The 27,561-nt window shown below is 46.3% G+C and overlaps 2 protein-coding genes across 2 annotated transcripts; both read left to right on the forward strand.

Moving 5' to 3' along the window:
- Window positions 1-4,877: 4,877 nt before the first annotated feature.
- Window positions 4,878-8,912, forward strand: HTR5A (5-hydroxytryptamine receptor 5A). The gene is made up of 2 exons (XM_030549294.1): window positions 4,878-5,612; window positions 8,049-8,912. The coding sequence occupies exons 1-2, from the start codon at window positions 4,878-4,880 to the stop codon at window positions 8,376-8,378; spliced, it is 1,065 nt and encodes a 354-aa protein (XP_030405154.1). The 3' UTR covers window positions 8,379-8,912.
- Window positions 8,913-24,772: 15,860 nt separating this feature from the next.
- LOC115647287 (uncharacterized protein F54H12.2-like) lies at window positions 24,773-26,080 on the forward strand. The gene has a single exon (XM_030554185.1). It carries the CDS (start codon window positions 24,773-24,775, stop codon window positions 26,078-26,080), a length of 1,308 nt encoding a protein of 435 aa, XP_030410045.1.
- The last annotated feature ends 1,481 nt before the right edge of the window (window positions 26,081-27,561 follow it).

Consider the following 27,561-nt stretch of genomic DNA (forward strand, 5'->3'; position numbering starts at 1 on the left):
TGGGAGTGCTGGTGGCATAGGGTCTGTGTAGGGAGTCCACATATCCAGACAGTCCTTCAGTGAGAGTGCCAATGCCCGAGATGATGGGGCATCCAGGATTTCCGGGTTTGTGGATCTTGGGTAGTAGATAGAATAACCCTGGTTGGGGCTCAGGGTATGTTGATTTGTTCCAGTGTTACTGTAGGGAGTGTCCTGAGTAGATGTTGCAGTTTCTTAGTGTATTCCTCAGTGGGATCTGAAGGAAGTGGCCTGTTGAATTTGGTGTTGGAGAGTTGTCTGGCGGCCTCCTTTTGGTAGTCAGACCTGTTCATGATGACAACAGCACCTCCTTTATCAGCCTCTTTGATGATGTCAGGGTGGTTTCTGAGGCTGTGGATAGCATTGAGTTCTGCACGACTTAGGTTATGAGGCAAACGATGTTGTTTTTCCACAATTTCTGCCTGTGCACGTCGGCGGAAGCATTCAATGTAGAGGTCCAGACTGTCATTTCGACCCTCAGGAGGAGTCCATGTGGAGTTCTTCTTCTTGTGCTGTTGGTGGAAGGGTACCTGTGTATCAGTGCGCTGTTCAGTGTTGTCCTGAAAGTATTCTTTGAGTCAGAGATGGCGAAAGTAGGCTTCCAGATTGACGCAGAACTGTATCATGTTGGTGGGGGTGGCAGGGCAGAAAGAGAGTCCCCGCGATAGGATAGACTTTTCTTCTGGGCTGAATGTGTAGTTGGATAGATTGACGATATCTGACGTGTGTCTGAATGGAGGCGTGAGGCTGGGTAATTTAAGGGAACTGCATTGTTTGGACTTCTGAATAACCAGTGAGGTAATATAGAAGTTGTTTTGTGCTGGTTTGGTAAATCTAAGTACTGGAATATCCACCAGCTTCTGGGGTTTGTCTGCCTCATTTTGTTTGCAGTTCACCCTCATTGAGTGACCTCAGCTGGCTCCCAGAGGCAGCATCGTCACACCAGGTTTATGAGAGACAGACTTCCAAAGGATAAAAAAGCAACCCCTGGAAGAGCAGAGCAAAGAGACACAGGTTCTGCAGAGAAGCATACTGAATCCCAACCCCAGAAGTGGGGTAAGGGTTTGAAGAAGCAAGGCCTACTTAAGCTTTAGATAAGACAGATACACGTGTGGACTATTGTGTTAAAAACCTTTTGCTCTTGTGCTGTTGAGAGTGAACAATACTGTACTTTGTTGCGGAAAAGCTATTGTATGTCACTGCATACACACACTGGTCACAGCTTGCAGGGCTTGACTCCTTTGGCCTGCTGAGGAATCATGGATAGTACACAGAGTACTGTACCCCAGGACCCAGTCTGAGATTGGCAGAACCATGGGATTTCACCCTGGGAGAAGGTGCATTTGGCCAGACTAGTGCAGGAGGTTAAAGGTGCAGGCAGCTCTGAACTGGGATACCAAACTTGTACTACTTCACGTGCAAATAACACATTTTATAGCTACAATACATGTATGACTCCAGGTAATTTATCTTCATCTAGCTGAGGTCAGGCTGTGATTTTTATTGTGACTGTGAAGAATCAGATGCATGCATTGTGGCTGAGTACAATGTTGTAACAAAAATGTATTGTGGGGCTGGAAGTCTGTGAGTGTTTGGGGTATCAGGTTTTGCTGGTAAAGAATGTGAGTTGAGGTTGATGTGGATGTGACTGGAGTATTAACTGGGGATTTCCTGTATTTTTCGGTAATTGCATTAATAGAGGATACAGCAGAGCAATCTTAACTATACCTAGTGAAGCTTTTGGTTTGAATGTATATACAGTACATATATAAATAAAGTTCATTTTAATTCTCATTGAATTTACCACATCCACAAACTCTGGAGTTCTTCTTTCATCCACAGAATAGTACAGCATACGCGGTCATGAGCAAGCTTCTCCCTCATTGCCCTGCCAGTTTGTTTCAATGCTGAGTTACCTGGGCTGCCACTAGGCTTCAGAGAGGTAGTTCAGTCTTGGACCTCACCTGACACTGGCATCAAGGATGTCAGTTAGTGCCAGCTGTGGTGGTTGTTTTTGTGAGGTGGACACTACCCCACAAAGGGCTTTACTGAGACCCTGACCATTCCACAGATCTTGCTCACCTTAATCACATGAGCAGCCCTACTGAAAATCAATGGGATTACTCATATGAGTAAAGCAGGGGAGATTTTGTCCTTTAAAGTAAGTTTTCTGTCAGGATGGATTCACCAGGTGACTTCCAGATGAAACAGCTATTTTCAATTACCTCTTTCCAGATCCATTCAGTCCTCAGGAATCTGTTAATATCTTTAGTGAGAGGTCCAGTCAATACAATAGTGAAAATCCTAGTGCACAGAGAGAAGACACACTGAACCCATCTCATCTAGATTTATGCTTCAGCTTTCATGGATTAGGTTTCCAATTTTTCTCATGGTTACTCTTGTTTACTTCTTCCTAAAGCAATAGCACCAGTATTTTGTTCTTAGGAGCACATACCACATATTGTTTAGCTTTAGCTTTGTGTCTGTGCAGTTTGTTGGGAAAGGCCCATTAATTAATATAGGCCTGATCCTGATAGGTGTTAAGTGATTCCTTCAAGTCCTTGAGGTCAATGGTAATTGAGGAGGCTCAGCATCTTGCAGGATCAGGAACTTTCTGGGATTGGGTTCAGCTCCAAAAGAGATGCTTTATAAATCTGTGCAAAATCCATTCAGCTATATTTGAGTTGTGCGTGGAAAAGAGAGACTTTTCCCATCAAAAACATTGTGCTTATTCCTGGGCACAAGGAGAAAAGTGATGGTATGCCTCTAAAAGTGTGGTATAGTGCCCTCCGTCCCCTCCAAACCACACCACGACAACCCTACATTCTCCAACTTTTTCTTGATGTGTTTCTTTTACCTGGCAGCACTGAGAAGCAAAACCCTGCATGCCTCCTAAAAGAGTGTTATACAAATAGGCTGAATTTTGAAACATCAAACATCACGTCTCTAGCCCTTACTGAGTAACAGCTTACTCAGTAACTGCCCTTACTAGCTGCCTCAGTAACTACTGAGTAACTGCAAGCTTGAAAATAAAATTCTATGAGGTTAAAAATGTGCAGTACCAAAGAACTATTTGATATTTAGTTATGCTATTGCCTGTGGTAATGTCCAGTTGTGTATTTTTACAGAACTGCTACATCTTTATTTCTTCTCCTAAATCCAATTGAATTGCATTAAGGTCACAAATGTAAACATCACCCTTCCTCAATATTTACTTACTTATTTCCTTTCTCCCACCTGCTGTTTGTCTTGTCCGATTAGTTTGTAAGCTGATTAAGGTACTGACTGTCTCTTTATGTGTCTGTACAGTGCCTAGCACAATGGGGCCTTGACTTCATTTGGAGCTTATAATCACTACTGTTACAGAAATAATAATTTGTAGTAGAAGTCAAAGAAGTGTTCTGTTTAGCTTTAATAAAAAGCTAATTAGTAGTTAAAAGTTTGGATATGCAAAAGGTGAGATTCTGAAAGAAACAGTCACTTGACCCCTTATATGTATTAGTTGGCTTGTTAGATTCATGCTGTACTGTGAGACACATTCAATGTGGGTATATTAACATTGCCAGGAGGAATACACTAACTTTTGAGTTTTTAAAATATCTAGGTGTAATTCTTTTGAATTTTAAAATTATATTTCACAACAGGGGAAACTAAAGTCCATGAAAAAGCATAAATGAAGTGGGATGTTTTCATGATGGGTGCCCCAAACACTTAGCAGAAAAGCAGTACTGGAAAGGCTGAGTTGACTTAACTATAGCTAATCTCTAGATAAACATCTTTAAACTGAAATGACTAAGCATGATTTTGAAAAGCTCTTATTCTCCAGCTCCTTTTACCAATGCACTTGAAATCGGAGACCACTTTAATCTATCTCTGCTCTGCTGAAGCCCACTGGAAATACTCTGTTTTCATATATGCACAGGTAACCCACCTGACCAGTTGGTTACACACATATGCACCTTGCTGGTAGAACAAAGCTTTGATTAAAGTGCTTATAAATCTAAGCCATGGATACCTGCTCCTTTATAATGAAAGATGCATCCCTCACTGTACATAACCCCCTTTCTTCGAGCAATCCAAACCATTAGGCATGTAATGGTTTATTCATACGAACAGGTGCAGAGCAGCATCCTATCTGAACAAGGTAATAGGTACATGAGATGAATAGGTGTGTAACAGCAGTGAAAGCGCTAAGCTGAGCACAGAGAAGGGAATTCGGGGATCGATTTACCATCTGCTGGTGCAGTCCTCTGCAAGAAGCCTGGGCTGTTCTTGGAGACTTTCAGGGCAAGGAGCAGCAGGTGCCGAACCCAAGCGGGCTCCTCCTCCACCTGGCAGCGAGCGAGGCAGGCAGGCAGGGGCCGCCATCCGGCCGGGGAAGGCAGCAGGCTCTCGCTGAGCGAGGGGTGCGTTCGCCCGGGGAGGACTGGAGGGAAGGGGGGCTGCCGTCAGCTGATGGGCCACGTTTTGACGTCGGAGTCATTCTCCTCTTTGATAAAGCCCCGCCGCCGGCTCGGACTGCGCTCGTCGCCGTTCCCAGCCCTGCACCAGGGAGCGCGGCTCGGGCGCCCGGGGACGGTCCCGCCGGCGGGGTGCGGGGGTGTCCGCGGCAGGCAGGGGCCAGCGCCAGCGGGGCTGTTCTCCCGTCCCCTGGGCAGGCTAGGAGCCCGCGGCCACGCTCCCTCCCGCCGGCGCCCAGCGCCATGGCCGCACGTCCCCCCAAACTTCCTCTCGGGCCGGGCACGGAGGCGCAGCCGGCTCCCAGCCCGCCGCCCGCGCCCTGAGTCCCACGGCCCCGCCGCGCCTGGGCGGGAGCTGGCGGCCGCTCTCTGCCGCGCCCTTCCCACGCGGCGGCCAGCATGGACGGGCTCCTGAACCTCTCCGCCACCCCATGGGCAGCCGCGGCCAACCGGAGCGGCGGCGGCCCCCCCACGGCCCTGCCCGGCCGGGCCCCGCTGTCGGTGTTCGGCGTCCTGCTGCTCACCCTGCTGGCGCTGCTGGCCGCCGCCACCTTCCTGTGGAACGTGCTGGTGCTGGCCACCATCCTGCGGGTGCGCGCCTTCCACCGCGTGCCCCACAACCTGGTGGCCTCCATGGCCGTCTCCGATGTGATGGTGGCGGCGCTGGTCATGCCCCTCAGCCTGGTGCACGAGTTGGCCGGGCGGCGCTGGCGGCTGGGCCGGGCGCTGTGCCACGTGTGGATCGCCTTCGACGTGCTGTGCTGCACGGCCAGCATCTGGAACGTGACGGCCATCGCCCTGGACCGCTACTGGTCCCTCAGCCGCCACCTGGAGTACACCCTGCGCCTCCGCCGCTGCATCTCCAACGCCATGATCGCCCTCACCTGGGCCCTCTCCGCCGTCATCGCCCTGGCCCCGCTGCTCTTCGGCTGGGGGGAGACCTACTCCGAGGGCAACCAGGAGTGCCAGGTCAGCCAGGAGCCCTCCTACACGGTCTTCTCCACCTTCGGCGCCTTCTACCTGCCGCTCTGTGTCGTGCTCTTTGTCTACTGGAAGATCTACAAGGCGGCCAAGTTTCGCATGGGATCCCGGAAGAGCAACTCCATCACTCCTGTCGCCCCCGAAGGGCTAGAGGTGGGTTGAGCTCAGGGTTTGCCAGCTGGCCTGGGCTGGGTGGCAGCTGTGATGTCCATGGCCCTGGGACCCTGCTCTGGCCCAGCCCTGTGGGGGAAACTTGCCCAGGACTGTGGAGCTCTAAGGTCTAGAAGGGAGACTTGCAGGCCAAGTGTGCAGTCATTGGGTGCTAGTGGAAATGTTGTGCTGGAACTTTGAGCCTGACTGTGAATCTCTGGCTCAGGCTGGTGTCAAAGTTAGAATCGGGACTCACAGTTTGTCAGACCACTCTGTTTATTAGCGCAGCGCTCCGCCAATAGCATTCAGAATATGTGAGTGGCCATGCAAGGCCCAAACAGTCTTATTTATACAGATAAAAGAGCGGGAATTAGACAAAGGGACAAAGAAATCAAAACAGTAAAATTCGCCTGGGGCACAGCATGCATATCCTATTTCCTTACTAACTGTTATCAATCTAAGGCTAATGCTTTACCAATTGCCCTTAAACAGTGCAATTGTTCTATGCTAATGTCTGTATTCCTGACATCTGGTTGCAACATTCCAACAATTTTGCTTAAAGGTACAGACGACATTTCTTTAATCCTTTCTATTCTTACTATATAATTCATTCTACTTTCACACTGGTGAGCAGTGACTCAGGGCTTGTCTACATCACAAAGTTGCAGCGCTGGTGAGGGGGTTACAGCGCTGCAACTTAGGAGGTGTACACATCTGCAGGGCATCACCAGCGCTGCAACTCCCTGTTTGCAGCGCTGGCCGTACTCCCGTTTTGTCTTGGGTGTAGAGGATCCAGCGCTGGTGATCCAGCGCTTTTCTTGACCTCCATGGAATAAGCAGGTATCCCAGCATACCTGAGGAAGCCTCTGGTAATCAAGCTGGTCTCCATCCCCGGTTTGCTCTCGCGTTCCCCGAACCCCGAGCAAGCAGGTCTCCTTCCCTGCGGTTTGCAGGGTGGTTCGGAGAACGCGAGAGCAAACTGTGGCAAAGCTGGTCTCCTTCCCCGGTTTGCTCTCGCGTTCCCCGAACCTCCGTGCAAGCAGGTCTCCTTCCCTGCGGTTTGCAGGGTGGTTCGGGGAACGCGAGAGCAAACCGCGGCGAAGCTGGTCTCCTTCCCCGGTTTGCTCTCGCGTTCCCCGAACAAGCAGGTCTCCTTCCCTGCGGTTTGCAGGGGGGTTCGGGGAACGCGAGAGCAAACCGCGGCAAAGCTGGTCTCCTTCCCCGGTTTGCTCTCGTGTTCCCCGAACCTCCGTGCAAGCAGGTCTCCTTCCCTGCGGTTTGCAGGGGGGTTCGGGGAACGTGAGAGCAAACCGCGGCGAAGCTGGTCTCCTTCCCCGGTTTGCTCTCGCGTTCCCCGAACCCCCCTTGAAGCCGCCCAACAGCGCTGCAGTGTGGCCACATCTAACACCACTTGCAGCGCTGGTTGCTGTAAGTGTGGCCACTCTGCAGCGCTGGCCCTATACAGCTGTACTAATACAGCCGTAACAACCAGCGCTGCAAAATTTTAGATGTAGACATACCCTCAGAGAAGTAGTCCCTTGAAATCCTGTGGGTCAGTGCTCACTTGTATGACTGAGGGTTTCACAGGTGAGTCTGGCCCCTTAGGAGATTGGCGTGGAGGGTCAGTAGGCAGCCACCCAGAATATGGAAAATAACCTGACATAGTCTTGGAGGAAATGTGTGTCTGTGCAAGCACCTACACAACCTTGCCAATTGTTTCCTAATGGTAGCTGGATGCTTTGAACTCGTGGTTTGCTGGAGTATTAATGATCTATATGACAATTTTTGGCAATAATGTATGTTGTATGCTCTCCTAGTATGTTTTTCTCCTTTCCCCCATCATATGCCGCTCAGAGACTAGCAGAGTCAGAAGAAGCAGGCAGGGCTGTGTGTGAGAGAGATCTACTGCTCTGATCCTGCTAACTGTGTGAAATATACATAGTCGGATTGTGATAGTGGGAGTAATTGTGCATATGCAGTTTCCACTATCACTGCTATTTTTATAACCTCACCAAAGAGTCCTGTGGCACCTTATAGTTTAACAGACGTTTTGAAGCATGAGCTTTCGTGGGTGAATACCCACTTGTATTCACCCACGAAAGCTCATGCTCCAAAATGTCTGTTAGTCTACAAGGTGCCACAGGACTCTTAGCCTGGATCAGTAAAAGCAGCAAACACGGCTACGCCTCTGATACTTGACACCATTTATAACCTCAGTTATTCAAAACTCCTATTACCCAAAACAGGGACATATACCTCACATCTCTTAAATAGGATAAAGTTGCACTGCTGACCCAAACTACTTCAGTGTGCCCGCTCACATTCATATAACTGCAATTGTACTGTAGATTGTTTGCTGACGCATGCAATATGCCTCATGTGGTGATGTGCAGCAGCAGGCAGGGTGCGTATGTTGACGCTTGTGCTCACGTCTGGCAGGTGAAGGCCTCCCAACAATCCCAGATGGTCTTCACAGTCCGCCATGCCACTGTTACCTTCCAGACTGATGGAGACACGTGGCGAGAGCAGAAGGAGAAGAAAGCTGTCCTCATGGTGGGCATCCTTATTGGAGTCTTCGTACTATGCTGGATCCCCTTCTTCATCACTGAACTCATCAACCCTCTCTGCTCTTGTGACATCCCACCCATTTGGAAAAGTATTTTTCTATGGCTCGGATATTCTAATTCCTTTTTTAATCCACTGATCTATACGGCTTTCAACAAAAACTACAACAATGCCTTCAGGAATCTGTTTTCCAGACAGCACTGAGCAGCAAGCAGGAAATAAGAGGAAACCCCTTCTTCTCCAGCAACCCCTCTAAAGCTCCATCACTTTCCCTACTTAGCCCATCCTATGGAGACTGGGGAACGCTGAAAGAAACTCTCAACTACAGAGATCACCAGAATGATTCATTGAGCTCATAAAAGATTTGCCTCTGAAATTCAGCAGCCCTCAGAGACTCTGCCCACACTTCCTTTCTCACCCTCCAAGCCGGCCCTTTTGTAAACAGCACACAAGGGCTTGCTGAGTCTCCAGCAGTGTCCTTTTCCAGCACGTGGTTGACGTCACCCTCTCTTCAGTGATGTCACTCAGGTGCAGTTGCTTGCAAGAGCAGGACAGAGAAGTCCATGTGACACAGAAGGGTTTTTGAAGCCCAGTGCCTGCTTAGCTGGTCTTTGCATTTCAGAACTATTAATTTGCATATTCCCATATGCAAAGCCAAACCCCTTTAGCAGTAGGGTTTCTCATGACAGTGTGAAACAGGCATCTGAAGAAGTGGGTTTTTTTGTTTTTTTTTTTTTTTTACCCATGAAAGCTTATACCCAAATAAATGTTAGCCTTTAAGGTGCCACTGGACTTCTCATTTGTTTTTGTGTGAAACCAGCTATTTTACTGAAAAAACTATATTTTTCAGAGGTGAAGAATGGAATCTGTGTTGCAGAGATTAATTTTAACTCTGAAAATGAATCTTATTCCCCAAATATAACTGCTTGGTAAGGATATAAGAAAAGGCTTCTGCATTATGGATCTATCAATGGGGGGATGTTTACTATTGGATTTGATGTAGCAAGTTTTTCTGTATTTGTTGTGGAAGCTTAATTTGTTATGTGCAATAGAGTGAGAGAAAGGGGTGCATCACTGAAAACATCTGTTTCATATGCCTGATTTAGTTATGAAATACACAGGTGTTCCTTGACTGCAAATGTTTAAACTTAATATCTCTCTTACACAAAGGAAGCTACTCTAATTCATGGATGTATTTTAATCAACTTTTGGGGCAAGTTTCCTGTAACTGCTTGAGGATACTTGAAGTGTATTTCAACATGCACATCAGTTCAAAGTTTTTAGTTTCTAGAGTGTAATTCAATTCCCATTGAAGTTGAAGGAAAGACTCCAGCTGATTTCAGTGGGAGTTAATGACCAGTCTATTTTTAGTGGCTAATGAGGTTTGATCCTGGGAGTCTAAGGTTTCCAGCAATTGGGGGAAGGCTGTGTCAAGGGCCAGCATGCTATGCTTCAGGCATAAACCATCAATAGCCGTGCCTTCTGTCTAAGTTAAGATCAAATCCATCCTCGTTGCCCCCTTTCTACCATAAGTGCAGGTCCTGGCTGCTGCTCACTGTTTTGCTTTCTTCCTGTGCCTCCACTTCACCAACATGACTTTAGCAACTGCCATGTCACTTGCACCTACAAGTACAGATGCATGCTTTCTGTCCTAGAACTGCTCAAATGACAAGTTTTCAGATGGAGAATAGCATTACTTCCAACTATCAGTTCTTGAGGTGCAACTATTAAAATCAGACTGGAATTTAAAAGGAGAAGACAAGATAGGAATCAGAATTACATGATTTCAGGGTCTGGTATCTTGAAGCAAAGATAAAAAGGGGAAAAAATGCTATAAATCACTGGAAAGCCTTTAAGCATCCTGGCCCAATGCACTGCCTGGTGCAGGTGAAGCTCATGGGAGCAGAATCCAACTAGCAGGAGGCAGTTTGTTTAGAAACAAAGGATGAAATCCTGGCCCTATTTAAGTCAATGGCAAAACTTTCTCACTTACTTCAACAGGCTTGGATTTTCACCCAAGACATCTTACCCGATGAATTTTAAAAAGATTCGTTATACAACAGGAAAAATGAGTGAGACAGGTATAATCCCTCAAAAATCCACTTGAGCAAGTTCTCTGAATAAGGTGGTGCGCTAACCATGGCCAAACTACAGACATTAAAGAGAGCGTTTTAGTACTTTTGTTGTATGGTTTTAATCTATTTTCAGTGGAAGCTCTGACATGTTAGATAATCTAATAAACCCATGAGCCAAATTTCTACTGATGATGACCAGCGTGTATGGATGTGATTGTTTCACTAGAGAAGGGGTGGGTGTGTGTGTTTATGTAAAGCAGTGAAGCCAAGAATGACTAGGAGGAAACCAATACAATGTTTGTTGTTGAGGCAGAGCTTTTGTTATACTCAGCAGTGCTTGAAAATAGAAGGAAGGATATTTAACTGGTCTGATCAGCTGTGCTCTGCAATATTCACAACACATGTTTCAAGGATTTATGACTTATTACAACAATATATAACCTACTAACAACCCTTCCCCTCCCCATCTGGAAGGGTGTTAATGGGCCACTACACCTTGAATGGTCCCTTGAAATATGTGTTAACTATGTATGTTAAACAATCTGTTCCACCTTATATTTAGCTGTGGCACTGAGTCTGGCTTTGTCTACAAGAGCATTGTGTCAGTTGAGTGTGAAAAAAAACATACTCTGGACTGACATAAGTTTCACCAACAAAAATGCTGGTTGGACAGTGTTATGGCTGCAGGAGAGGCTCTCCTGCTGACATAGTGGCTACCACTCATTAGAGGTGGTTTAATTATGTTGACAGGAGAGGTCTCTTCCCTCCAGCAAAAAGTGGCTATATGGGAGACCTTGCAGTGTAGACCTGCCCAAAAGCTACATCTACACTGGCACTTTTGTCCCTCATGGGTGTGAAAAAACACCCCCCAAATGACACAAGTTTTAGCGACGAAAAGCACCAGTGTGGACAGTGCTTTGTTGACGGGAGCCTTGCTTCTGTCAACGAAGTTACCGCCCCTTGGGGTGGTTTTTATTTTGCCACTGGGAGAGCTCTCTCCTGGCGATAAAGAGCAGCTGCACAGCACATGTTACAATAGCACGGCTGTCCTATTGTAAGGTGCGCTGTGTAGACATAGCCGTAGTTTCACAGACTGAAGAAGAGCCCAGTGTAGCGTGAAAGCTTGTGTCTCACCAACAGGAATTGGTCCAGTACAAGATATTACCTCGCCCACCTTTTCTCGTTAATTTTCCCTTTGTTGTATCATTTCTATGCAAGCAAAAAGACATGAGAAGATTATAAAATGGTATTAGAAAATTCTAATTTGTCTATAGTTGTGCTTTAACAAACAACATCATATTAAAATCCACAGTACCTTTCTGCAAGTAATGGCTACTGACTAGCCCCAGTTATCTACACAATGGATCAAATCCTGCAGCTCTTACTCAGGATTTAGGACTGCAAGATTTGATCTCAAATATCATCCTAGCCATGTAACATGGGTGTAATAAAGATTTCTATCCCAAAGATCATTCCAGAGATTCACACCTAAAATGGGACAGAGGTGTGATCTGAGCACAAAGTGGAGGAGCCAGGAACTCCTGAATTCTGAGGCCGTGCACAAGTCATTTATTTTGGGCAGGGCCCAGAGGCACAAATCAGGACTTTGATGTGCTAGGTGCTGTACTGAGACACACGGTTCCTTTCCCAAAAGAGCTTACTTTTCTGCTTCAGTTTCCCATTCTGTAAAATGAAAATACTAATATGTACTTATTGGGGTGTTGTGAGGATTAATTAGTTCCCATTTCTAAAGCACTTAGAATGTGGAACACTGTATAAATGCTAAGTGCTGCTATAAAACAGCTTCAATTTAATTTCTCTGAAGGCCATTATTATCCATTATTGCTCTTCCTGTGCTATTTAATGACAGTATAGTACCCCCAGAAAAGATTTAACTAACCTTTTCCAAATTTACAATTAATGCATTTTCCTCTCAGTGCTGTGACAGTTCAATGAACAGCCTAGAACACCTGTACTGAGACTCAATAACTAGACCAAATAAGCTGTGTGTTAAATGTTGTCTGGTGATGAGCCTTGCAGCACATTGAATACAATTATCAAGGCTCAGGGAGCAGCAGCTTTTAAGACAATCTGTTACTTACATTAGTTGCCTTTATTCAGAGAAGGTCACAGCTGACTGCCCTTCGATTCAAACAGAAAACAGGTTGGCTTTTTTTTTTTTTTTTCTGGAATGCTGTTGCAGACAAAGTAGCCAGAAAATGTGCTAATCTAACACAGCCAGAGAGGTGCCAGGTATGTGTTCATGTTCTGATAATTTGACTGGACTTTTCATTAAAATTGCTGTTGAGACACCTGGCAGCGGAAGTTAAAGGGGTGATTTTGAGTAGGTAAAGTGCTATCTGGTTAAAAAAGTTCTAGCTAATGTAGACCATTGATGATTATTTGCTCTTGTCTATCGTGATCAGCATGACTAGGCAATGAGGTACAACAGGCCATGCGGTAGGGCTTGTCTGTGCTTAAAATGATGCTGCAACACAGCTGCACTATTTTTGAAGTGCTTCAATGAAGACACTAACTACACCAATGGGAGGGCTTCTCCCATCGACGTCTGTCATTGATCCACCTCCCCAAGAGGCAGTAGGTAGGTCAATGGGAGAATGTTCCCAGTAACCTAGAGTTGTCTACACTGAGGGTTAGGTTGGTTTAACTGCATTGCTCAGGCCTGGTCCAAACTACAGCGTTAAATCGATTTAACGCTGTAGCCGTCCACACTACAAGGCACTTTAAATCGATTTTAAGGGCTCTTAAAATCTATTTCTGTACTCCTCCCCAACGAGAGGAGTAACCCAAAAATCGATATTACTATATCGATTTAGGATTAGTGTGGACAGAAATCGAAGTTATTGGTCTCATTCTTTTACTGAGCTACCCAGAGTGCACTGCTCCGGAAATTGATGGTAGCCTAGGACCATGGATGCACACCACTGAATTAATGTGCCCTAATGTGGACGCGTAAAATCGATTTTATAAAACCAGTTTTATAAAACCGGTTTTAATAATTTTGATTTTATGCTGTAGTGTAGACATGGCCTCAGAGATGTGGATTTTTAACACCCTTAAGTGACCTATTTACCTACTGTAGACCAGGCCTTAGAGTGATTTTTACATACATCTGAGAGTGGTGGGAGCTCCATTTGCAGCCAGAGTCAAAAAGTTATTTTATAATTAGGCACAGTATTATACACGGACTAGGTTCTCTATTATCAGTTCTAATCATTGGAAGTTGTACTCCTATAAGAAATATAGAACACTTACACCAACCCCCCACTGACTTCAGAGGGTCAGGATTTCATCCCAGAAGTCTAGCCATCTCAAAGAGTTTATGATCCAATGTCAGGGCCTGTGTGATGGTTACCAAGCTAGATGCACCATTGTCCCTTCTCGGGGTATCACCAAGAGCACCCCTGCAGGCCTTTACCTCTCCTGGGGTGGAATTCTTCAATCTGACATCTCTCAGACCAGGATTGGGGTTACATCCCCCTGGGTACTAACCATAACTACTTCAGCAGGTTTATCTGCTATTGGACCCTGGAAGGTTTCCCCTTCAGGTACCTGCAACAGCAACTGATTAAAATGATACAAAACCAACTGCTTCAAAACAAAGCAATAGTTCTACTTTCTCCCAAAGGTACAAAGCATGCAGGGCCAAGGTATACAGAAAAACAGAGGGTCCTACATGCATACTCCCTTCCCTAAGCTTAACCCCTCTAGCCATAGCTCAGGGGGATCTGACTTATTCCCTATCTCAGAGTTAGGAGAAGCAGCCTGCTCTGCTTGCAGCATGCTCCCTCTATCTCTAACTTCTGTGGCTCTCCCCAGCCTGGCAGTTTTTCCGTTGACCCAGCCTCTCCTGGCTCATCCAAGCGCTGCCTTCTTCTAGAGGTTTTACAGTTTCCTGTGATCCCCGCCTTAGCCTGGCAACAGCCAGCCACCTAGTTTCTTCCCGCTGATGACCCAGCCATTGTCTCCTCAAGGAGCCTAGTATTTGGTATTTTTTTAGCTTTCCTGCTCAATTACCTCTACATATCGATGTTGTCACTGGAAAGCAGGCAGCAATACAAGCAGTATTTTGTTTAACTGAGGGGCGGCAAGGCTGGAACAGCTAATCTTACCTTCTATGTGGTACATGGGCAGGGAGGGTTTGCACAGGCAGTTAAAGCCAGAACCAAACCCATAGAGGGCTTTAAAGATTAACACCACCTTCAATAACTATGGCAGGGTCCATGTGTCAAAAGAATGGCCACTGGGTTGTGCCAACTGCAGAGGAAAATAAATGGTACTCTGGCCACTGGCAGCACCTGAGATTCTTGGATCCTCCATTGCCCCAGAGGTATCCTTACACTGTTAATAAACTCTGAAAAAAGGTGGCACACCCTTGATGGGGTGCACCATCACCACCCAACCAGTGTCCACTATCTCTGCACTGAGCCTCAGGTTGCTCTCTGTCCTTCAGATCCCTACACTGGCCAGACCAAAGGTACTGCATCATCTGCTTCCAGTATTTAGTCCTGCCATGACTGCAGGGGACTGGACTAGATGACCTCTCAAGGTCCCTTCCTGTCCTACAGTTCTATCAAACAGTCATGTAGGAATTGGTTGTTATCAGTATTCTGAAGGCAATACCATCACATGACTTCACTCTCTCCCACAAATATCTCACATACAGACTGAAGAGGGATGGCAGGAGAAAACATAAATTTCACCCTCTGGGATCTCAGTAACCAGGCTTGAAACACTCTCAGCTCATGCAATACTGAACTGGAGAGAGCACAGCTACAAAACCAGTGTGGCATAATTCACCCAGGATTGGCTTTCATAGCCAACTCTGGGATCATAGAATATCAGGGTTAAAAGGGACCGCAGGAGGTCATCTAGTCCAACCCCCTGACAGATTTTTGCCCTGATCCCTAAATACTCCCCTTCAGGATTGAACTCACAACCCTGGGTTTAGCAAGCCAATGCTCAAACCACTGAGCTATTTGTCCCCTACATATGAGCAGATCATGGATGGTATTAACTTTATTAGCTACTCACCTTGTATAGAGCAGCATGACATGAAGAACAGGGTCCTTAACTGATGTTTCAAAAGCACAAGACAATAGCAGTGGGACTGAAACTTCTATACCTAACATTCTCCTCTTGCTTTATGGTATTCTTGACATGGCAGAGACTGGAAAAATCTAAGCTCCTCAAAAGAGTCTTCTCCCACCCAATGGTCCTCCATAGCCCTAGCTTAGAGCTGCACTGAGCCAGTACATCTATCTATCTGTGTGGAGATATACCTATCTCATAGAACTGGAAGTAACCCTGAATGATCATTGTGTGTCCAGCTCCCTGCCTTCACTAGCAGGACCAAGTACTGATTTTGCCCCAGATCTCTAAGTGGCTCCCTCAAGGGCTGAGCTCACAAGCCTGGGTTCAGCAGGCCAGTGCTCAAACCACTGAGCTATCCCTCCCCCATTTCTTCTCTCTGATCCCTCAGATCCCAGCATGTTGAGCTCAGCCTCAGTCACACCAGAAAGTGTATATTTAAATGACCTGTAATTACTTTAAAATCTGGCTTTGGTGCATGTGGCACAAGCTTGAGTGAATATGGTCACCAAGCTAATCAATATAGCTTCTTCCTATGTAGGGTTAAAATAGCTTGCAAGGCATTAATTCTGTTTAAATGCAAACTGACCTTTCTCTGCGGACTAAGCCTGAGTTTTGCTGTATTTCATGATTTTTAACCATGTTCCATTCACATCCTCATTTCATCCTTTTAACATCTGCCACCATCGTATTTGTGCATTTGGTTGCTTTTCCTATTTAACAACATTAAATATTTAGAGCAAAGGTTTTAATGAGTCTAAAGGCAACTCAGAAAAATAACTGGATTTTACTACAAGATCAATTCAACTGAGGTTAGATACAGAAAATCCCAGTACTGTTAGGTTCCAAACAAACCACACCTCCAAACCAAGCTCTTCCGAAGAAGTTCAAGGTACAAGCGTTAAGCCATCAGAACATCTATCTAGGTAACATCTACCCATCCATCGCTGTGCTGTAGTATCCAAGCAGCTTTTGTTAGCTGATTATACTCTGTTGCTAGCTGTAGCTTTCCAAAATTAATCTGCTCCAGAGTGTTCTATTCACAACATGTAGCCCAAGCAGACCAAATTGTCCTAAATCTTGTAAAACAAGTATTGTGAAAAGTGGATAAAGTAACTTCACATCAATAGCCAACGGATGTTTGCCAACAGCAGACAGACATGTTCAAAGTAGCATGGAAGACGTATGCAAGTGAACACATGTCTGGAGATCAGAGTGTTAGCTGCCTTGAAATTGCCTTAAATAGGCCCCAGATCTGCAAACACTAAGGATTTGTCTACACTACAAAATTAAGTCTACTTAAGTTGATGTAGAGCCACTTCAGTAATTAAAGCAGTGGCTCATGTGCACACTATGCTCCTATTGGCTTCTCTTGACACTGAGCCATGTTGTATCTAATCTATTGGAAAGTTAAACCTTCTGTGTAAACTGCATATACCCCACATCAAACAGCTGAGGGTACTGGTTTGGAGTTGGGCACTTTTCACACCCTATGGCAGTGGTCCACAAACTCTTCACATCACCACCCCTTACCCATGTCCGAGCCTCCTTCCTGGAGCCGGGGTTGGGAGCACGGCTGCGGCTCGGGGGGGCGGGGGCGGGATAAACAGGAGAAAGGGGGCCAAAGTTGGGGCCAAAGCTGGGCATGAGTTAGGGCCCGGAGTGGAGTCGAGAGCGGAGCCACGGCCAGGGGCCGAGTCTGGGGCTGGTTCCAGGAGCAGAGCTGCAGCCAGGGGCCGAGGTTGGCTGTGGGGCTGGGGCCCAGAGCAGAGCTATGGCGTGGCCTGGGACTGGGAGCAGAGTAAGACTGGGTGGGGCTTCCAGTCCCAGCCCCGCCCTCCTGAACATTCCTACATGTCCCCCACAATATGGAGACCCCTGCCATTTCTCTGTCGGTCAAGCACTGAAGAGGAAGCATGTTAGCATGAAGAAATTACTGGAAAGTTACAGAACAGCATTTACAGTAATATCCCCACAACCGTTGGACCTTCAATATCAGTAATAAAGACAATGGGCCAAGTTCTGGCTGGCATTTGTACTCATGCACATGCAGAAAAGATGCTGATCAAGAGCATTTTTCTTAATTAAATCTGGCTCCCTTTCCAGCTCTCAGAGGTTACTCCAGAGACCTTGTAGGACCAATAGCACGGAGAGGCCTTCAAGGGCATGGTCAAAAAGTCAGGGAACTTTGTTTTAGCACATCTGCCTCCTTGACCTGGCAGTGGCCCTATGCACTGCCCCACAGATCAATTACACTCCTAGCAGGAAGACCTGTACATGGATGTTCTGCACAGAGGTGGTGCACTCCTAATGCTGCTTTCCAGTGACAACATGGACCCATTTTAGCAGCTGAGGAGAGCTATTTGGTCCAGTGCCACACTTCGACCTTTCAGTACTAGGAATGAGCCACAAAGCCTATGGAGCTACTCTCTCCATTGCTTGTGATTTGCAGGGCCATGACGTTTCTCTCTCCTCAGCTACTTGACTGGGTGCCAAACTTTCCAAGTGCACCTGCTGCACTTCTGAACGCCCCCAATGCACCACTGCAGGTGCAGAATATTAAACAGACAGTGACAGCACAGCAGCCATGACATGGGGCAGACCTGGTCACCAGGGGTTACTAAAAGGTGGGAGCTCAATAGCTAAAGAACCGTAAGGCACATTATAACAATGTAAAATAACAAAACTTTGTTGTGCCTGTATCAGTCTCTCATTAATGAATGCCAGTGGAGGTTTGGGACACGTGAAAGTGCACTCACTCATTCGTGCTGAGAGGGCACTTTCCTAGGGAAATGTAAGCTCCCTCAGGCTCACCTCAGATTTATCCAGGTTCCCTACCGGGAAGGTTATATTGTTCTCCAAACTGCCAGCAGATCCTCTTCATGCACCAGAGCTGTGGCACTGCTTTCTCAAGCCCTAGGACATGTTCTCTGCTCATTACCAAGTCACCCCTATCAATGTGTCACTTCCTTTGTGAGGATACATGTGGTTTCTTTCTTTTAGAGTGTAAGATCTCCAGGTCAGGAGTGCTTATTTGCTATGTATTTGTGCAATGCCTGGCACAATGGGCCTCCAGCTTAGTGGAGGTCTCTCAGCACTATTACAATATATTTGATAAATAATATTTTGCTTTTAATCTAAGTTCACCTTAATAATGTGAGGTAACTTTATATGCTATGGGAGAGTGCCAGCAGCTTGAAGGCTATGGAAGTAGCTCGGGAACTGTGGGAGTGCTGGAGTCAGGGCAGAAAAGGTGAGAGTAAAGAGCCAGAAGCTGGGGCCTTTGCTAGAAGCAGACATATATGCCCTGCTACTGTCTCATGCTGGACTGCAGACTCAGTGGTTTGTCTCAGAACACCACAATGAAAACACACAGTTTTGTAAAGAGGACCACTCAATGGAACAAAAATAAGTCTACTCACAGGACTGCAGGCTGGTTTAACTTCATTATAAGTGTGTGTGTGTCCGCCACTAACTAAATAGAGAGTTAAGGGTGTGTGGAAACCATAATACCCTGAGTAACCCTGTTAACCCACTGATGACAACTTTACTACTCACAGCAACAGAGGAAGCAATAGCTGCAGGTAACAGACAGCACATCTGTCCTGTTAAGCAATAGCAGAATTTGGCAGCAGACATACAGCAAAACGACTCCACCATTTTGCAGAGAAGGAGATTAGGTCAAAAGCCTCGTCAGGCCTGCTCAGATTTCTGCTTGTCTGTGCAGTATGAGAGTCTCTTGTAGTAGAAGTGAGGTCAAAGGCTGAGTGCTCCCTGATATTCTGACTGGCAGTACCATTGCTCCTCCAAGCACAGGGCAGCGTGAGAACAGTAACAATTCAATTCCCTGTATTAGCCCACAGTGTGAGTAGGGTGACCAGGTGTCCAGTTTTCGACCAGAACATCCAGTCGAAAAAGGATTCTGCTGGCTCCAATCGGCACCTCTGACCAGGCTGTTGACTGTCCAGTTGGCAGCGCTGTGCACCTGCTAAACCTCCACACTGCACAGCTCCCAGAAAGCAGCCGGCATGTCCCCCCTCTGGCTCCTATGTATAGGGGCAACCAGGGGGCTCTGCATGCTGACCTGCCCCAAGCACCCCGCTGGGAACTGCAGCCAATGGGACCTGCAGGGGTGGTGCCTGAGGATAGGGCAGCATGCAGAGCCACCTGGCTGTGCTTCCGCGTAGGATCTGGAAAGGGGACATGCTACTGCTTCTGGGAGCTGCTTGAGGTAAGCGCCCCCCTGCTGGGCCCCAACCCCCTACCCCTGCCTATATCTCCCTCCTGCTCTCCGAACCCCTTGATCCCAGCCTGGTGACCCTCCTGCACCATAATCCCGTCATCCCCAGCCTCACCCCAGAGCCCAAACCCACACTGGAGCTCTCAGTCCCCCCCCTGCACCCCCAACCCCCTGCCCTCCTGCCATCTGAACCCCTCAGTCCCAGCCCAGAGCACCCTCCTACACTCCAAACCCTTCATCCTCAGCCCCACCCCAGAGTCTGCACCCCCAGCTTGAGCCCTAACTCCCATACACCCTTGCCCCAGCCCAGAGCCCCCTCCTGCACTCCAAATCCCTCATTCCTGTCCCCACATTAGAGCCTGCACCCCCAGGTTGAGTTCTCACCCCCACCCCACCCCACCCCAACACCCTTCCCCAGCCAGGAGCCTCCTCCTACACCTTGAACCCCTTATTTCTGGCCCCACCCCAGAACCCACACCCCCAGCCAGAGCCCTCACCTCCTCCTGCACCCTAGCCTCTGAGCCAGCCCAGTGAAAATAAGCGAGTGAGAGTGGGGAGAACAAGTGACAGATGGAAAAGAAGATGGAGCAGGGAGCAGAGAAGGGGTGAGGCATGGGTGGGGCCTTGGAGGAGGGGCAGGACCAGCGTGGGGAAAGGGTGTTTGGTTTTGTGTGAGTAGAAAGTTGGCAGCCCTAAGTGTGAGCGAGAAAGAGAGTACAATATCCATTTCTTGTTCCTAACTGTGGCCTTGACAGGCCACCAGACACTTATAGCTCATTATGTAAGCAGAGGAAGAAAAACACTCCATGGGTTTAATAATTACATTTCAGTAGGCAAGATCTCAAGGTACAGTGAAAAATAATGATCACTTACACTTTGCATTTATGTGTTCAGAAGTGCTCATGTTTGCACAGCACTCTGAAGATGAAAAGCACCTATGGCCCTATACAGCTACAACAACACCTACGGGGTGGGCAAGCAAGCAGCATTATTCCTTACTTCACAGATGATGGAGGGGACCTGAGACAGTTGGTCAGATCCTTGGTTCTCCTCCTACTGCTTTCCCTGAGGGTGCTCTACATTTTGGGAGGAGCCAAGCTTTGATTAGAACTCAAGAGTTCCTGGCTCCCATTCCCATGCTTAACCCAGGACTAGTTTGGGCAAAGATGAGGTCCCCTATAGAGCCATTCAATGGGGCTCAGCCGAAAAGCTGAGGGGAAGTTCTATAACATTTAATAGGTATGAAAAGTAGAGTCCTATAGAAATTACTCTAAAACTCTACAGAATTTAATAGAGGGCAGTATCCTTTCAAAAGAATTTTTGAACCATCTGATAAAGCTCTATGGCAAGGATATAATTCTCTGTTGAATTTTGTAGAAGAGCTACCATTTTCTGTTATACTTTACAAAGGACTGGTCGGCATGCATGAACACATACCAGCCAGAGTTTTGTCCTATATGCACAATGGAATAGACAAATGAGTGAAGGCAGATATAGGTGGTCTCTTCAAAAATTTATTGCTTACCTGCTACAGCCACTCCAAATAAATAAGCAAACTCTGGAATGTGCCTAAATGTATGCAGGAAAATATGTTTTTTGTGGGCACAATGATCAGCTCATACATTTGGAAAAATGTCACCACTCTAGATGGGTAATTTTCCTACAATATATACATTAGTAGTATAAGGGCCCTACCATCAATCAAACCGTAACCCCGCCCCTAACCCCGCCCCTTGACCCCTCTAGTCCCTCCCACCTGTCACCAGAAATCCCACCCTATGGGGGTATTACTTCCGGGGTCAAGATGGCCACATGACCGGAAGCAAAGTGGGTCATGTGACCCCTCTAAGAACTCCTCCCACCACCCTCTACCAATCAGGAGGGGTTTCCTTCCGAATGGACCACCCCGAGAGGAGATTTTGACCAACCGGGGTGATCCCTCTAAGAACTCCTCCCAAGGCCCTCCGCCAACCCGAGTGCAGCACCAATACCCCATAAGTACCAGCGCCGAACAGAGGAGGCCATTTTTCTTACCAAGGACACGTGTTTTAGAAAGCGTGGAAAGACTGCTCAGAGGAAAACATGGACTCCTTTACCACCCCCGTTAGAACTTCGGACTTTGTTTTGGACCCAAGCACCATACTTATGTGGCGCAGGACCTACACCAGCGACAGTTCTGAGGAGGAGGAGGGAACGACTGAGAGGAGCTCTTTGGCCGACCAGTTGATGGATACATTGGAAACCGACCAGAAAACCCTCGTGAGGCACCCTGAGGAGCCTGATGACCTCTCTTTGTCCACCCCCTCAGATCGCCGCTTGGGAGAGTCACCGGTGGACAAGGCAAATGGAAAAGATGGCACTCAGGTAAATGAACGATTAAGAAATGGTGGTAGAGGAGGGGGTGGGTAATGAAGCTAGGAACCGGGGGTTTGCGTACATTAAAAAAAAAACCAGCAGCTGGGGTACTTACTCTGTTTCTTTTTCTGAAAATCTTTCAGGAGCTTGATGATGCCTTTCTAGAGGCCTTTAAGAACTTGCGCGTCAGCTGTTTTTACTGCTATCCGAGAGACAGATCTGAAGCCGAAAATCACAAAATGGAAGAATGAAACAGCTCAGACTCCCTTATGGTAGCAGTTATGGCGTCCATTTTACAGGCGGCTGTAAAAGATCATGTTAAACCCGGCAATTAATAAAATGTATTTAAATGTGTCAATATGAGCGTGTCCCCTTTCATACTTGTGGTAGTAAAAGACGGTACCAGTAACAGTCATGTCTACACCGACAGCTCTATTAAAGAAAATATATTACAATCCCAGGGAAGTTGGGAGCTTTGGCGGAGTGAACCCTCTTTTTCAAGTGGCCAGAAAGCATAGTAAAACTTTAAATAGAAGACAGGTAACAGCTTGGCTTTCAGACCAGGATGCTTACACTTTACACAAACCAGCTCGAATACATTTTAAAAGAAACAAGACTATTGTTTCAGACGTGGATGCACAGTGGCAGGCAGATTTGGTGGATATGCATCAGTTCTCCAAACACAACAGTGGCTTTAAGTACATCTTAACAGTAATAGACATTTTATCCAAATATGCCTGGCCCTTATGCCTAAAAGACAAGACAAGTGGTGAGGTATCCAAGGCCTTTAAAGCTATTTTCAGCGAAGGTTGCGTGCCTCAAAAATTACAAACCGATCAGGGGAAAGAATTTTTAAACAAACCTTTAAGTGGACTGTTAAAGCGGCATGGGGTTCACCATTTTCTTACTAATAATGAAGTCAAAGCAGGGGTTGTGGAGCGATTTAACAGAACTTTAAAAACTAGGATGTGGAGATATTTTACAGCCCATAACACCTTTCGCTACATTGACGTCTTACCTGACTTTATAAAGAGTTATCACCAGAGCTTTCACAGAACTATACATACCAAACCCATTGATGTTAACCCTTCAAATTCTCTGAAGGTGTGGAAAACGGTTTACGGAGACAGTTTTAAAATAAAACAGGTTGTTTCCCCTTTTAGAAAAGGCGATCACGTGAGACTATCTAAAACCAAAGGCGCTTTTGAAAAAGGTTATGAACAGACGTTTACCGATGAGATATTCATAGTGGATGAAGCCTTAACCAGGGGCCGAAGACCTGTATACCAATTAAAAGATTACGAAGGTGAGGCAGTTACTGGAACTTTTTACTCTGAAGAATTACAAAAAGTAAACCCCAAACGAGACAGGATTTACAGGATTGAAAAAATTCTAGCGGAGAAAGGAAAAGGGAGAAAAAAACACTTACTGGTAAAATGGTTGGGTTGGCCTGATAGGTTTAACAGCTGGGTGGAAGCTTCTCAACTCTGTGACATTTAGACACAAACCAAAGAGAGAAAAAAAACAAAAAACCAATTCCTCCTGCAAAGACAGATAGAAGAAAAAATAATAATGAACAACGGCGGGTTTTACATCACTTTGCCCAGCAATGCCAGCTCTGCAGTTTTTCCCCAAAACACCATCTCGAACTTTACAATACGGCTAATTAAGCCCTTGGATCTCCTGGGTGCCTGGGAGGTGGGGTTAGTGGAAATACAATACACACACAGCTGGAATACTATCAATGAAGACACCCCTTTTGAAATTACCTTTGAAGATACGAAGTGGAATTTCATCCTACGACGAGGTTATTACTCGACCATACCCAAATTACTGGAGCATATGAACAGCACCATGGCTCGTCACCAAGGACCGCCTGAGATGGTCATGAACTACGACCCTGTAGGTAGAAAAGTGAGACTTAAATCTACCAATTTTAACTATGGGTTTTCTACTGGCGGGGAACTAGCTAACATTTTGGGTTTGGGCCCAAAACGCAACGTCCAAAAATTTCCCTTCTCGGCAGACATTACAGGGGGTTTTAACTCCTTGTATCTGTACACGGATATTGTAGAACACCAGTTTGTGGGGGACTTTTCTGTTCCCCTGTTATGCTGCGTCCCTGTCCAAGGAAGGAACAATGAGTTTGTTACCATCACCTATGATAAACCTCATTACGTTCCTGTTAGTAAACACCACATCGACACCATTACCATTGAAATAAAGACAGATCAGAACAGACATGTCTCATTTCGCTTCGGCAAGGTGACCATCAAGCTGCATTTGCGACCGCGGAGAGAGCGAGGTTTCTAAAAAGCAAAAAAACCCACTATTATGGCGATCCTAAAAAATTATGGCGACCCCACCATCTGCAGGAACTATTACAAAGCCCAGGCTGGATACGCCCTTCCTGGATATCATGGGGCCCCCGTGATGTACGGGGCTGGTGTGGGTGGAATATTTTGTAGCCTCTTTCGAAAAGCTGTACCGCTTTTGAGGAGGGGGCTAGAGATTATTAAGCCCCACGTAAAAACCGCCACTCAAAACATAGCTAAAGATGTGGTAGGTCATGTCTCCCGTGCTGTTCTGGAGAAGGTGGGGAATACAGCTTCACAGGAAGGATCGGGGCTGATGTACATTAAAAGGAGGAAGAAAAGAAAGAGAAATATGTCATACCCGCGACGCACAGGTCCCCCAAAACCTTTTAAAAGAAGGGCTTTGACACGCAGGGCCGGCCATAAACGAAAGTCCAAGAAGCAGCCTAGGCAAAAGAGGAGACGTGCTCTGCCTGGTAAAAGAGACATATTTTAATCAATATGGCTTTTGTTCATTGCGGGTCTGAAGAGTGCACCAAATCCGAACTAGACTTGTTTCAAATAGCCCCTACGCAGACCAGCATCGAGAAAAGCATTTACATTGAGGTGCCACCTCTATCGGCCGTTACGGAGTCTGCCCCCATTGACTTTTTTATAGCAGGGAATGGCATAGATTATATGGATTTAAACAACACGCTGCTTTACCTGTGTTGCAAGATTGTAAAAGGAGACGGAACTGAACTTGCTGCGGACGCCGAAGTGGGCCTGGTGAATTACCCCGTGGCTTCTATTTTCAGTCAGTTGGATGTTACGCTGGGAGACCGCCTTGTAAGCCAAAGCAACAACTGTTACCCTTACAGGGCCTTTATAGAATCAGTGCTCAATTACAGCGATGACACCCTCGCCACGCAATTTTCTGCCGGCCTGTTTTACAAAGACACTGCTGGACAACATGAAAAAACAGAGTTGGATGGAGAGAATCTAGGGTTTGTGAAGCGTGCAAAGCTGACGGCCCAGAGCCGAACGGTAGAGCTGCTGGGCCATCTACATAGTGACCTGTTTTTTCAAGAAAAACTTTTGTTAAACGGAGTGGATGTGAAAATTAAACTGACATGCAGTAAAGACGCCTTCTGTTTAATGGGCAGTGCGGCTGAAGGCTTTAAACTGCGCATTGTATCAGCGTCCCTTTTTGTGAAGAAAGTACGGGTGGCCCCGGGTGTCCGTTTGGGGCATGCGGAGGCCCTGCTTGCCGCTAATGCTAAATACCCCGTGGACCGTGTGGGAATGAAAGTGTTTAGCATCCCTGCAGGCAGCAAGGTCAGTAACCAGGAAAACCTGTTCTTGGGACAGTTACCCAAAATGCTTGTCCTAGGATTTGTGGATAACGATGCCTTTAGCGGCAGTTACACTAAAAATCCCTTTCATTTTAAACATTACGATATTAATTTTGTGGCCCTGTATGTGGATGGTGAACAGGTACCGACCAAGCCTCTGCAACTGGATTTCGAGGCAGGACGCTGCGTGAGAGAATACATGAATCTGGTACAGACAGCTGGTAAACACATGAAAGATCGTTCTCTGTTAATCGACCGTGAGGAGTTTGCACAGGGTTACACCTTGTTTGCCTTTGACCTGTCTCCCGACCAGGAATGCGCAGATCACTATTCCCTGATTAAAACTGGGAACCTGGGAGCAGAAATACGGTTTGGAAAGGCTTTAACGGTTACCGTCAATATGATTGTGTATGGAGTTTTTGACAATGTCATAGAAATAAATCAGAGAAGAAACGTTCTGTTTGACTACATGTGAACATGGACACCATGCAGCTCTCACGTGTCTTATCAACGGATCCTTACACGAAAAAGAATTTTTTAGATGTGTTCCCTTGTGATTGGCTCCCTGGAAGCAAGCCGTAGGTTTGGTGGTGAACACGCATCCACACAACCAACCGGGTGAACACTGGCTCGCCCTGTATCTGGCGGAGCATAACCATGGAGAGTTTTTTGACTCATATGGCCAACCCCCGAACAGCGTGTTGTTTCCTAAAAGCATTATGAAATTTTTAAACAAAAATGCCACAGACATGGTGTTTCACAATAGACAATTACAAGACCCCCGCTCCGTCGCCTGTGGCTATCACTGCCTGGTTTTTTTACATCATCGTAGCAAGGGTTTATCTTTTGACCGGATTTTAAAATTGTATTCTGATGACTTAGTGCAAAATGACCGGATGGTGATAAATTTTGTAAAAAATAAATTTAAATTTTTGGTCATGCCTAGCCTTGCTCAAAACATGTTTCAACAAGCCCAGACATGTGTATCTTGTAATGATTTTTATAGCCATGTTACCCAATAAAGCACCCCAGGTTAGGGGTTTAAAGAAATTGATGTTTGTTTGTTTTTTTAAAATGACCAATTGAAAAAATTACACAGATTTTTAAAAAAAAAATCTAGAAATGTTTTATTTAAAGCAAAACATTACAAGTTTTAAAATTTTTAGAATGTGAAAAACGTTACACACTGAGCCATTGGGCTCTTTTAGCCAATCTTTTTTTTTTTTTAATAGGGCAAAAAAAGGGGTCACGGATTCCTGATCCACCCCGGTGTCAGCAGTCGAGGCCTTGAGGCATTCCAAAAGGTCTCTGTTGGCTGCATTGCCCGTGACAGAAGATGGTACGTTCAGTTCCGCCATGGCATTCATAAACACATCCCATCCTTTAGGTACACGTTTGCTAGGTACAGAGCGAGTTTGGGTGGCAGCCCTGACTAAGTCAAGCATGTTAGAACCATTAACCACAGAGCCTTTGTACACAAAAGACCCTTTATCGTTCCATGAAGAGAGATTTTTATCCTGCCCCAGTTTATTTAGCAATACTATTGTATTTTTTTTATAACGCTTATTCACATTATCCAGCACCTCCTGAGCAACAGAGTCTGAGTTCTTTGGTGTTTCTGGGGGTTTGGCAGTTATGCTTTGTTCCTGTTCCGGTAGAAACAGACTTATTTTCCCTTTATCCGCATCGCTTTGCTTCACGTACGTTAGGTACCTTTGAAGCACAGCGCTGTAAAGTTTAGCCTTTTCGTATTCGGCCAGGTCAGTTCTTTGAAGAACAGACTTCATTTCAGCGTCCAGTAAGCGAGTTGCTGTTGTTCTGATATTTTCCTCTGCTGGAGGGGGAGCCCTTAATTGCTCCAACTGGTGGCTGGGCACCAGGTACATTTTTTCTGCATACTCCATTATCGATTAGTTAAAAGCCCTGTTATCAGAGGGATAGCAAAACTTAACAGAG

The sequence above is a fragment of the Gopherus evgoodei genome, chromosome 2 (genome assembly GCF_007399415.2).
Source record: "Gopherus evgoodei ecotype Sinaloan lineage chromosome 2, rGopEvg1_v1.p, whole genome shotgun sequence".
Classification (NCBI taxonomy): Eukaryota; Metazoa; Chordata; order Testudines; family Testudinidae; genus Gopherus; species Gopherus evgoodei.